The following is a 13491-nucleotide window of genomic DNA, read 5'->3' as shown; positions in this document are numbered from 1 at the left end:
ATTTTTCATTGTATTCGGAATACGAATAATTTATCACGTGATATTATATAAGTAGAGTGAAATTTTATTTTTTGAGTTGTTAATCTTGAAACACAAGTATCTCACCATTTGTATAGTGACACGTGATGATGTTTTGAACATGCTAAAAAATCTCTCACTGGTAAAGTCGATGAGATGTTTGAAAATACTTTTAATCGTATTATATTTTTTCGGGTGAATGACTTCATTGTCAGATAAGACTATATGTTGGAGAAAATTAGAGAAAGAAGTGGGGAATCTTGAGAGGTTGATTTTTGTTATTTTATGATATGAAATTCAAGTCTACTTAGGAAGAAAAGATGAGTAGGAATTTCTCACCCATTTTTGTCTTCAAGTTTGTGGAATATTCCAACTTTTCCTTGAGCATCTAAATGTGGATTAATACAAGAAATAAATATCTCGAAACAAATGTTCTAACTCTGAAGAAGATGATTAAGGCAAACAAAGCATGTTCAAAATGGCTACTTATAGCAATGATCTCAAAAATTATAACTCGATTTGCTTTTTATGCCGAGTAGTTTTTCTAGACGTTGTCATGCCTGAGATTTTAGTCATTTCCTGTTATGTATATCGGTCGGCCATGATTAAAAAGGTAAAAGAGTCTTTTTATTCCTTCCATTGTATGACCATAGCTTCCGGACAAATATACAGCTTTCCTCCAAGAAACTAAGGTCGAGTTCGGAATTGCTGTGTTAATTTTTTTTCAAAACTGCTTCTGTTGTGTTGTGAGAATAAACAGTTGTGAAAAAAAAAAAATATGTAAGTGTGGGGTAAACTATAGTGCTAAAAGTGCTTTTAGCAAAAAATATGTGCTTCTACAATGACTGAAAACGTTTTTAGATAAAATATTTTTGGGTTCCAAAAGCACATGAAGTGCTTTCTGCAAGAAGCACTAGTTATGTGCTTTTCTAGGATTTACTTGCATTTTTACTAAAGATTGGTTCCAAAACATTTTCATCAAAATGCTTTTAGTTATTTTAAAAGCACATTCAAACGAGCACATAGTGTCAAAACGTTTAATAAACTATAGTGCTAAAAGTTCTTGAAGAAAAAAAAATAAAAAAATACACTTCTTCTAGTTTAACCATTTCCTAGTATTCTCTCTCACAATTTTTGTGTCGGAATAGGGCCTCCATACATGGGCTTTATGTTTTGCTGTTGGTCTCTATGGACTTGTATATATTTGTTTGGGCTGGGCCCGTTGGCTTTTTATGTTTAATTGCGGTTTATAACTTTATAGGCCATTTTCCATAGATTTAAAAACGGCCCAATTTGCTAATGACAAGGTGACTTTGCATTGCTTCAAGCAAAGCGCTTTCTTGCGACTGAGAGTTGATTGAAGGTAGTGGATGGGCATTTTAAACTGCCAAACCGAAAAACCGACATGGACCGGACCGACCTTCGGCTCATTCTCCTTTGATTACAAGCAATATTCTGCAGGACGGCGAAAAGGATTTGAACCAGAGATGTAATGAGTTGAAGAAGAAGGCCCTAACTACCATGACAATAATATTATTCTCTTTTATTTCCCAATATCAGAAAAATAAAATGTTCTTCTAGTGTGCTCAAGTTCTTCGTTTAAATCATGGTTCCGAAATTTGGTTTGGGTGAAAGGCCAACCCCTTTTGTATGCATAGATGGGTCCAGTCGAAGTTAGCATGAGTTTTCACATCAAATCTCACTTAAATCAACGGTTTAAAGTCATTGACGCATAACCAATAGGTAAAAGTAAAAAATAAAAAATAAAATAATAAGATGATGTCTTGTTTTGGGTAGTGTTGTACACAAACCCTTCTTTGCCTCTCACACACCTTTATTAATTTTGTCTATTGATTATTCTTTAATTCATTTAATCCGACAGCCGAAAATTAAGAGGGGTGTGCCAAGGGTAAAAATGGGAGTGTGGATAGCACCACCCGCTTTTTTTCTAAAAAATTATTGCTATTATGTGGGAAAAATTCAAGAGTAAATTGTAGCAATGGTCCCTTAACTAAAAATCTATTACCATTGGTCCATCAATTCATCAGAATGTATAGCTATAGTCTTTTTCATCAACTTTGTCAAAAATTTGTTTAAATGAGTTATGCTGAAATGACCATTGCTACAATTAGGTTCTTCAACTCATCAAAACGTGTAGTTATTGTGACATCCCACATCGCCCAGGGGAGTGATCCTTATATGTATATTCCCATCCCTACCTAGCACGAGGCCTTTTGGGAGCTCACTGGCTTCGGGTTCCATGGGAACTCTGAAGTTAAGCGAGTAGCGCGCGAGAGCATTCCCAAGATGGGTGACCCGTCGGGAAGTTCTCGTGTGAGTTCCCAAAAACAAAACCGTGAGGGCGTGGTGAGGGCCCAAAGCGGACAATATCGTGCTACGGTGGTGGAGCGGGCCCGGGAAGTCGTCCCACCCGGGCCGGGATGTGACAGTTATGGTCTTTTTTCGTCAAAATTCGTTAGAATTTTGTCAAAATTAGTTATGTTGGAAAGACGATTGCTACAACTAGGTTAAAGTTGAGAGACCATTGCTCAAATTGGGTTAAATTTGAGGGACCATTGCTCAAATTGGGTTAAATTTAAGGGACAATTTCTCCAGTTAGATTAAAATTGAGGGACTAATAGTAATGGATTTTTAGTTAAGGGACCACAACTGCACGTTTTGATGAGTTGATGGACCAACGGTAATGAATTTTTAGTTGAGGAACCAATGGTAATGAATTTTTAATTGAGGAACTATTACTCCAATTGAGTTAGAGGGTTAAACTTGAGGGACAATTTTTTCAGTTGGATTAAAGTTGAGGGACCAATAGTAATGAATTTTTAGTTAAGGGACCACAGCTGCACGTTTTGATAAGTTGAGGGACCAATGGTAATGAATTTTTAGTTGAGGGACCAATGGTAATGAATTTTTAATTGAGGGACTATTGCTCTAATTGAGTTAGAGGTAATGAACTATTACTACAATTTACTCAAAATTTAAACCTAAGACACATGCAGAAACTCAACATAATATCAATTCAAAGTCTTTAAAAAATATATTTAATGGTGCGTTTACTAATCCGTAATCAAATTAAGAGGAATTGGATTGAGGGGGAATTTGATTGAGAATGAATTGAAATGAGGTGGAATCAGAATCAGATTCCTGTTGAAGTTGTTTACTAAAACTGTCTGGAATTGGAGTAGGAATGATGTTGAGTCCATATAAGTTGTTTAATAATTCACTTCAATCGGAATGAAAACTAGTTTGATTACTATATTGCCCTTACATAAATAAATTATTTTCATACTAATTAATTAAATTAAATTCTTAATTAAATTTTTATAATAAAATTCATCTATATAAGCATATATAAATAGGTTTTATTTATTTATTAAAAGATGGTAAGAATGATGTTGAGTTTATATAAGTTGTTTACTAATTCACTTCAATCAGAATGAAAACTAAGTTGATAACTAAATTGCTCTTACATAAATAAATTATTTCATACTAATTAATTAAATTAAATTATTAATTAAATTTATATAAATTTATAAATTTATCTATATAAAAATATAAAAATAGGTTTTATTTATTTATTAAAAATGACATAATGAGTGTCAAATGAGAGGCAATGTTGGGATAATAAGAAACAAGTGAGGGAATAATAGGAATAAAATATGCATTCCCGATTCCCTTACTCTCAGGGAATTCAAATACCTCACAAAACTAAGGAATCTTGTTCCTTCAATTTTAAGAATTGGATTCCTTGTTTCGTGTGAGTTTCATCATTTTTTTTATTCCTTAATATTTAATAAACATCAAAATACTCCATAATCAAAATTCAATTAGCCTTACTTATTCCGATTATCTTACCTTACGTCAACGTGCCATAAGGGTAAATTAAGAGCAATTTTTCATTGATTAAATTTAATTTTTTGTTGCTTTGGTGGCACCTTGATGGAGATGCCCTTGGTGACACCAAAAGGCAAATTAGTGACAACCACTGGACCCACTTCCTCTCTTTTTCTTGATTCACAATCAAAAAGATTCAAAAACAAAACTACAGCTCTGCAATATCTCCTCTCTCTCTCTCTCTCTCTCTCACACACACCTACCCATGTGGGGTCCATATTATATTTTCTCAAAGATTAGCCACACCTATATATGTCACATAATCTCTTCCATTCAATTCTAATTTTTAAATTTTATGTACTATTGTTAATAAATATGGGATACAAGTTCACATCCATCTGTTCATTAATATTTATAAACGTGTTTACTTACATAAAATAAGTATCGAAATAAACTTCCGCACATGTTTACCAAAATATGAGTACCATAATGATTCGAATTTGTACTTTTTAGTCTCTTTTTAATTTGTGACTTCTCTCGTTTCAAGTAAGTAAATTTATTTTTCTCCTATTCCCTCTTAAGTTTTTGAAATTGTATCAATTTACACCTTTGTCTAATGAATTATTTGAATCTTTATTAAATTAATGACATGGTAAGTATGAAATCTGTAACAGAATTGACATTTAAGCCACGTTTAAACTACGTAGCCTGTAAAACATGAGGTAGGATTCTCTTATCTCTTTTTTTCTCTCCTCTTCCCCTTCTATTTGAACGGTCATGATTAAGTCACGTCAACCTATTATATATATTTTTTTATAGAAAGAGAAAAATAAAATAGAGAATATGATAAGAATGGATGGAAGGAGATGAAAATAAGAGGGAAGAGAATTCTAATCTGTAAAACACATTAATTCAATAGATAATTAGACGTTTAAATATATAACACATGTAAATCCATACAATGTCAAAATTTTAGGTCTCAAAATTTAAAAGTGAAAAATGTGGTCGGCATGTGGAGCATGAGTGGGTGTCAACTCAAGTAACAACTAATGGAGGTTTGGGAGCAGAGAATATGATAAGCATGCCACTTCCAAAGAGACAGAGAGACAAAAAACACTGGAGTTTAGCTCAAGGGGCAGGGAAGGGTCCCCCACCCAAGGGGAGGGTCCTAGAGAAAGTCCCTCCCAAAAGGGAGGCATTTCAAGCACGTCAATTCACAATCCATTCCAATATTCTTTCTACCAGACAAGATCTTGCAAGCTTATCTCTCCAACTCAACCAAATCAAAACCATATCTCTATTCATTTCAACCTTCCAATCCCGGAACTGGATCCTCTCCGAGGCAAACCTTCGGACAGGTCATTATATTTTGATCCAACAGCTATAATTATTATAACTTTAAAAGAGACATTCCTGTTTGTAGCCGTTGAATCAAAATCCAACAGCCCGTGTTTCTCGCTCAGCAGGATCCCGAGGGTTTGCCTCGGAGAGAATCCAGGTCCTACAATCCCCACCCTGTGCATACACCTCCCTTTTCTTCTTCTCTTCCTTTCTATTTTCTTAATTTTATCTAGTCTCAACTTTAAAACAAAGCTAACATTTCCCAATTGGACACTGCTTGGTTGCTAAAAGTTCAGCAGCAACTCCTGTTGATAACCAATTACATTCGGACATGTGTCTAAATAATTAAAATTATAAACACAGATTGAACTCGAGTCCAAATGTGGTTGGATATCACCAGGAGTTGCTTATGAAACATCCGGCAGTCAAGTAGTGTCCGTCCCAATTCACATTCTCTATTGCTTGCTTGCAATTTCTTTATTTTAACAACGCAATATTCAAAGTTATTCTAATACACATGGAGAGGGATTTAAATTTGATAATACTACGTTTATCGCATTTTTGTATCATGTTTCTAATAAAAATAGACTCCATCAACATATGTGAATTTTATCTCTATTAAAAATATGTTAATAATAATACAAATATGGGATAATAGTATTATTTTTATTTGAATTTAGGTTCGGACACCATTTTTTATCCTAACTCGTTTCTTTTTCCTTAAACCGGACCGATCCAAACCGATAATTCATTGTTTTTAGTAAACTACCATAAACCACATATATTCACTCATTCGAAATGTAATCAGTTAATTAGTAGTATTAATATTGTAACTCATAGTCACATATAAACAAACAAAATAAATCAAAGGCAAAGAAAAAACAAAAAACAAATAAAAATGGAAAGTAATTCATCAAAAACCGTTAAAACGGGTAATTGCAGTTTGGCCCCGAAAAAGAAAAGCGCGATTGCGGTACTATCGGGTCCGATTGATCTAATCAGCGTTGGTCATTTTCAACCGTCGGATCGGAGAACCAAGCGACGAGGGCGACGAGGGCGACGCCGGAGCCGAGAACGACGATGACAAAGGAGGCGACGGGGATTTAGACGGAGACGACGAGGACGACGACGGCGACGACGGAAAAATGGACGGCGGTGATGAAGGCATCGTCGGATCACACGGCTCGCGTAGCTTTCTCTTGTTCATTCCTCCACCGCTCTCTTCCACTCCGACATCCCTCGCCGTCGTCATGTAATCCTTCAGCCTCTTGACGTCAGCTAACTTCACCGGTTTAACTATGAAGTCCTCCGCACCTTCTTCCAAACACCTGCCGAACACAAAAAAAAAAAAAAAACCCAAAAATTTAAATTAAAAATCAAAACCCAAACTTTAAATTAACAATCCAAATTAATTGCAAAAACCAATTAACCGCGAAGATAATTGGATAATTATACATTAATGTTGGAGGGAATAATTACCGGTCTATGCGCGCCAAAACGTTCTCGGATGACATAATCACGACGGGAGTTGCTTTGAATGTGGAAGATTCTTTGATTTTCTTGAGCAATTCGTAGCCGGTCATCCCAGGCATACAGTAATCCGTGATGATCAGGTCCACCTTCAAGCCCTGCACATAATAACAGAGAACCAAAAATTTTATTCGAAAATAATTGAAATTTAAGAGATGAAAACCAGAAGCCATTGATCGAACTTACGTCGAATCCGGCGGTGGAGCTCTTCTCCTCGTCCAGGCCGAGGAACTGTAGAGCTCTTCTTCCGCTGTCAACAGTCGTCACTTCACCCAAAAAAATCCAAATCAAAAACATAGAAAACAAAAAACGACGACGTTTCCAGAAAATGTAACTGTGTTTTCGGATTCTACCTTTGCAGGAGGAAATTTTGAGCAATCGCTCGATGACCTTGCGATCGACGAGGCTGTCGTCGACGGCGAGAACGTGAGCTTCTTCCGAAACCAACGGCGGCGAGAGATCGAGCTTCTCCGACTTCCTCCGCCACGAAGCGACACCGTTCCTCGCCATCTTCCGGATTGGAATCGGAGAAGATAAAAACAAGGTTGCTCTGCTTTCTGTGGCTGAAGTTTTATGACAAATGGTGGAGAGAAATGGCGAGGTGAAAGTTGTCTGTCTGCGTCACGGAGTGTAGGGGTTTCTCTCTCTTAATATAGTATTGTTCTCTTTCGCCAAATCAAATCTTTCTCTCTCTAACAAATCTCACAATCTACTTTATAATATTTGTTTAATTTTAATCCATAAAACGCTGAGATCCTCAAATCCACCATGATGCGATCTTCCCAATCAGACCTTGAAAAATTAATCAAGGGTCCAAATAATATTTTCGAATTTCAATTGTTGGAATAATCAATTTTATCATTTAAAATCATTATTAGCTTTGTTATGTCATTGAATTATTATTTTTTGACAAAAAATATGATAGTTACATTAAATTTTATTTAAACTATATCATTACTTATATCATATATTTAATAGAAGTAGTGTATGCTGACGTATGTAAATTCCAGCTCTATTAACTAAATGATACAAACATATAGTACAAATAGAGGCTACGAATAACATTTTGTTATTTTATACTTGTAATTCTATTCCTTTATTTTTTTTTTGTTTTAAATATGTTTTTATATTTTATGAGTTTGAGTTTTTTTTTAAATTAAATGTTTTATCTTAGATTCTGATTAAGGAGTATTTTTAGGATTATTGGTCGTTTTTGCCTTCCGACTTATATATAAATGAGAATTCAAACTTGAATGTTGAAAATGACTCCTCTAGTTACTTTAAAGAGTAATGCTAGATAGACTAATTTTATAAATTAAATTTGTAAACTAAATGATGTGTAATTAATAAAAAATCAGCATATTTATCAATGTTTAAATAATAATTCAATCATCAACTTCTATATTATTTAATCTATAAATTTTGATCTCACTAGTATTACTCTAATTTAAAACACACTAATGTATTCTTAATCATTAATTGTTTTGTTGTTCACCAGTTGAGATTTAATTTTCAAACAAAATTAAAAAAGTGATATAGTGATCGAGACAAGAAAATGATGGTTAATGTAAAGTGAAGATTATGGTCAACGTCGGGGTTTGTGCGGAGTGACAGGACGACTGTGTTGACCGGCGGTCAGCGGAGGACCGCACCGTCAAAACCTTGGGCAGGCGCGCGAGTACCGAACCGGCGGCACGAAACGAGGGAAAAATTAGGGGACCGGGTTTTGCCGGTGGCATTGACTGTTGAGTTTGGTACAGACTACACAGTGACCGGTGAGCTTCCCCGTGTTTTGGTGGGTTTTTTTTTACCAAAAAACATGTTTTGTTGGGTTGTAATAAAAAGAAAGGGATCCTTCCCGAATTCTTTCCATTAAATTCATAAAATTTAATTAATCTGAATCTTTGAAATTTGATCAAATAGTTAAAAATAGAGATTCTTTTTAAAATTATAATAATTTTAATTGTTAAATCAAATTTCAAAAGCTTAAATTGGTAGATTTGATAAAAAGAATCCAGCGGAATAAAAAGACTTGGCAAGCAGTATCTCCTCCCGAATCTTGGCTTGTCCCCACAGACCCCACACCTCTTCTTTCCACGTGCTACCTCATGCTCCGTTCCCCCTTTCCATTTTTTTCTTAACAAATAAATTACTATTGGTTTTTTGACTACTTTCTATTGGTTAAACGCTGTCATTAAATAATTTTTGTGGTTAATGTGTTCAAGAACTTAGAATTAACTCAAGTGAGTAATTAACAAGGGGTTCATAATTTAATTTGGTAAAGAGTATTTGATTTTTAGTTGAAGTCCTTGCTTTGTTGACAATCTGGAACGTAGTCTATTGAAGATGAAGAATTTACCCACTACTGACAATTTATCACTTGCTGTTATATTAATTGGCATCACTCGGTCCAGTTGTCATACCTATTATAAAAATATGATTATTGAAGGTTTGTTTCATAATTATTCAGTTTTTAGGTTTAAAAAAATAAAATTCATATGGTTATTACCAAAGTCGAAAAACTCCAAAAAAATAATTTTTCATTTTAAATAAAAATAAAATGTTTATCAAACAACTTTTAATTGTTATTTACAAGTTCACAGTTCATATATGAGGCCACTTAGTTGATGCTTGGGGTAAACTAATGAAGCGTACCAAACGTTGGGTTATGTTAGCCACAATTGTTCATGTGTGCGTATCATCTTATGGCTCTGCCATTGGTGTGGACTCTCTCCTTCCCTTCACAACAAAAATACAATTTTTATTTTCCTGTGAGTAAGAGATCTGAAATTCTATTTTTCGCCAAAAATTAATTAAAACTAAATTATTATGGATGATATATTATTATATTTGACCCATTTCCTCAATCTTAGTGCAGATAAACTCAAATTTATTTAAAAAAAAAAACTCAAGAAAATAGAAAAATCAAAAAGTTGCTTTTTATGGTGTGTAATCCCTATGACCACATAACCATAGTTTAAAAGAACATAAATACTAATAAGACTTTTCAAAAATAAGATTCTCTGCAAACTCTATGTCACTCCACGTTTTTAACATAATATTTTACAATGTTATGAAAATTAACGTCAGACTATAAGGTGACGAAAGTATATAAAAATCCTAATTTGAGAAGGTTCCCTCAACATTCCTCTTAAAAGAAGTAATATTTTGCGAAATTTCCCAACAATGGGTGTTTAAGGCAACGAGACAAGAAATAGAATCGAGGAGATTTGGGAGTCCCAAAATAATGTGGAGGTGGGACCCAACAGTACCCTTTTTATTGCTTGGACTTTTGCTTCCAAAATTCAAAATTTAATTTCACACACTGCATATCAAATCTCTTTTTTTTTTTTTTTTTCTTTTTCTTTGTCAAAGCATATCAAATCTTTTGGGATACCATCAAATATCGTCATCGCTCGTATTGTCTTTCCGAGATTGATTTCCCATCTCTCTCGTAGTCATACTCACACATACATATAAATATAAAATATATGTATATATTTACAGCTGGTCAGTTCGGATTGTTGGGTAAACGATTTGATGGTTGTCATCAGAATCCCAGCTCCCACGGTGTCATCCGATTATGGTCCAACGTGTGACAGAATTTCAGCCCAACATTTGGCACACTTCATTAGTTTACCCAAACATCCACTAAGTTGTTAATACTTTATTAATTTGTGATGCTTTGGTCACAGTTGTTCACGTACGTGTCATCTTTTCTCTCTGGTCATTGGAACCTTGTTACGGCTTGGAGTCGGCGACAACCTTCCTTCCTTTTCCTTTTACACTTTTTCTTCTTCTTCCTTCACCACCCACGCCTCCATTTCCCTTATCTCTTTAGGCCATATCTAACAGAAGGGTTCAGAGGGCTAGAAAGTAAAAAATAGCCTAAAAATTATCTTCAACTGAGGACTAGGCCAAAGAGCTATAGAATCTGAGAGGGTCCCACAAAATCGAAGAGGGCTAAAGGGCTAGAGGGCTGGCCATTTTTTTTTTGCTTATGTTGGATTTTTTTAACAGTTTTATTATTATTTTTTATTTACAAAAAATTTCCTATAACTTCTATTTTTCTTATATTTTTTTTTAAATTCTATTTGTTCCTATAACTTTTATTTTACAAATTTGTTTCATATTTTTTTTTTAAATTTCATTTTTTCCTATAACTTCTATTTCACAAAATTTGTTTCATTTTATTTTAAATTCTATTTTTTTTTCCTATAACTTCTATTTCACAAAATTTGTTTCATATTTTTTTTAATTCTATTTTTTTCTATAACCTCCTAAGCCATTATATAACATTAAATTAAATTAAGTAACATGAAACACCATTAAACATTATTAATAACATTAACCAACATAAAAATTATACAACATAAAAAAAAACACTTAACAACATGAAACTTAAACAACATTTAAGTTGTAGTTTTTAAATAATAAATTATGCTTGGTCTTATGGCCCTTTGACCCTCGGTTGGAGACCGTTTTTTGTAACAGGGCTAAAACGAGCCATCTGGCCCTTGGTTGGAGACGGAGGCAAATATGGGCATGTACTGTTCATTAAAATATTAATATCTTGAAGAATCTTGGAAGGCTAGAGGGCTAAAACAAACCATCTGGCCAGCCCTCGGTTGGAGATGACCTTACCCACATTTTGTGAGCAACCCTCCATGTTTTAATGGAGTTCCTCTCCCAAACCCATATCTACACCTTATTACGGGTTAGATTTGTCCATTTGGGGTCGTATTCGTGGTTTTGGTGGGTCGAAACCGCCTTCTATTGCTTGGTTTCCATGGTGGACACAAGCTCATCAGTCATTCAGTGCTCCTCGGTCATGACTGCTGTGAATCTTTATCGATTCAACAATGTTGTAGACCCACGTCGTAGCTTAGTAGCCTTCCATGGCTAGATTAGTGAGGATTCTCCTTGCTTGGCCATGATTGTTGCGGATGTCAAGACTATCGTGTCTTTTTTTTCGCTGTGGAGATGATCCCAAATGGTGGTTTCCTTCTCAAATTAGTGTGATTTGTGTTTGTTATAGCCACTTAGCAGTTTATGTGGCTTCACTTTTTAGCCATTTAACTTTGTGTTTTAATCGATTTTGGATATGTCACCATTGATCTGTTGTGGTAGATTTGCACTGCTGGTTCTTGTGCAGGTGTTATTGTTTGTTTCTTATGGTGACTATTTAGAAGATTTATTATTGCTTGTTAATCTATCTAGATCAAAGATTTGGTCACTAGAGAAAATGCACTCAGTTGACACAACCATCGTAATCATGCTGTAATTGTATTCTCTATTGATGAATTATTTGTGTGTAATGTTTTCATAAACTTATTATAAGAAAAATAATGATAAGTATACCAGCTTTTTAGACTAAATTTGCAAACTATATGATGTGTCATCAGTAGGCATTAAGTACGTTAATCAACATTCAAGTAATAATTTAATTATCAACAACTACGTCATATAATTTACAAGATTTGGTTTAAAAGATTAATCTTCTTAACATTATCCATGATAAGAAAATTAAAGGTACAATTCGCCGATAGAATATCAAATCGATATGTTACACGCATCCATGCTCTAGAAAAACTCGGGCTTAAAACGAATGATCTTCTTCTTCTAACTATTCATTTAAAATTGTATAGGATGCATGTTGCAACTACTACTAGCCAAGTAGATACATGCATTTAGACCCCCATCATTGCTAAGTTGTCTTAAATTATGGCTTGAAATCTTCGCCTTGAATTCGGAAAGAGGTATTTTTAAGAATTGGTTGACTTTGTAATCATGAAAGCCATTTCCATTAAACGACCTCTCTTTTTACAATTGGAGTCGATTAAAATAATACTGCATTTGATTTTAGTCAAACTTAATCTCAATTTTAATGTTTAGGGCATCAATTAGGTCCCACAAAATTATATTGCCTCGACACCTTTACATGATTATCAAAAGATCGTTGATCATGTGGGGTTGCAACTCGCCATTGTCCCAAATTCCACTCATCGGGTCGGGTTGGTTTGGTTCGGATTAAAATATAAAAGATAATGAATAATCGAGCATTTATTAAGGAGATGTCAAATTTTAAGCTCTAATCTATATGTTACTCTTATGTTGATTGACAGAGATATTGTGTGTTGCCAATTCTATGTCAAACTATAACTGATGTCTTTATATTTTTATGCGGGTCTTAGTAATGTACTAATCATAAATCATGAAAAAGTAATTTTTATTGATTTGTTTTGAAGTAGGTCCTACAATAATAATTGAATAAACAAATTATTTGAGTTGGAGAAAAAAAAATTAACATTGCCACATAGCCTTTCCAATTTACATTTGACATTTTCATAGGAGATATTCTAAGTAGCAATTGATCATTATTTAATTATGTAGTTCACAATAAATAGATGTATGGAGCATATTCGGTCATGCAATTAAGGTTGAAAACTAATCACAATTGAAAAACACCTCTCATACTTATAATTGTTTTTTTCAAGTTTCTTTTCTTTTGATCCAAAACATACCACAGATTAGGATCCATGATCGTTTATTTTTTAGTTATTGGTTCATGCAACGAGGCCGTTTTAGAATTTTCGGTTTGCTTGACATTGATTTTGGAAAGATTAAAATTACTTTCAAATGACATTAAAAAAAATAAAAAAAGCATACATATTACGCTTCATTCGTAAAATATCTATTATGTACCCTAATGAGAAACGATTTTATTTACCAATGTTATTTATAATACTT

General features: G+C 33.8%; 1 protein-coding gene across 1 annotated transcript; it reads right to left on the bottom strand.

The window, feature by feature from the left end:
• Positions 1-6010: 6010 nt before the first annotated feature.
• LOC125477598 (two-component response regulator ARR5-like) lies at positions 6011-7404 on the bottom strand. Its single transcript, XM_048584899.1, has 4 exons — positions 7095-7404; positions 6928-7007; positions 6691-6839; positions 6011-6539 (listed from the first exon to the last, which is right to left on the bottom strand). The coding sequence occupies exons 1-4, from the start codon at positions 7249-7251 to the stop codon at positions 6206-6208; spliced, it is 720 nt and encodes a 239-aa protein (XP_048440856.1). The 5' UTR covers positions 7252-7404; the 3' UTR covers positions 6011-6205.
• Between the last annotated feature and the right edge of the window lie 6087 nt (positions 7405-13491).

This window comes from the organism of the source record quoted next, unplaced genomic scaffold, assembly GCF_019419815.1.
Source record: "Pyrus x bretschneideri cultivar Hongxiangsu unplaced genomic scaffold, Pyrus_bretschneideri_v1 Contig22, whole genome shotgun sequence".
NCBI classification, from domain to species: Eukaryota; Viridiplantae; Streptophyta; class Magnoliopsida; order Rosales; family Rosaceae; genus Pyrus; species Pyrus x bretschneideri.
This window is presented reverse-complemented; position numbering and strand designations above follow the sequence as displayed.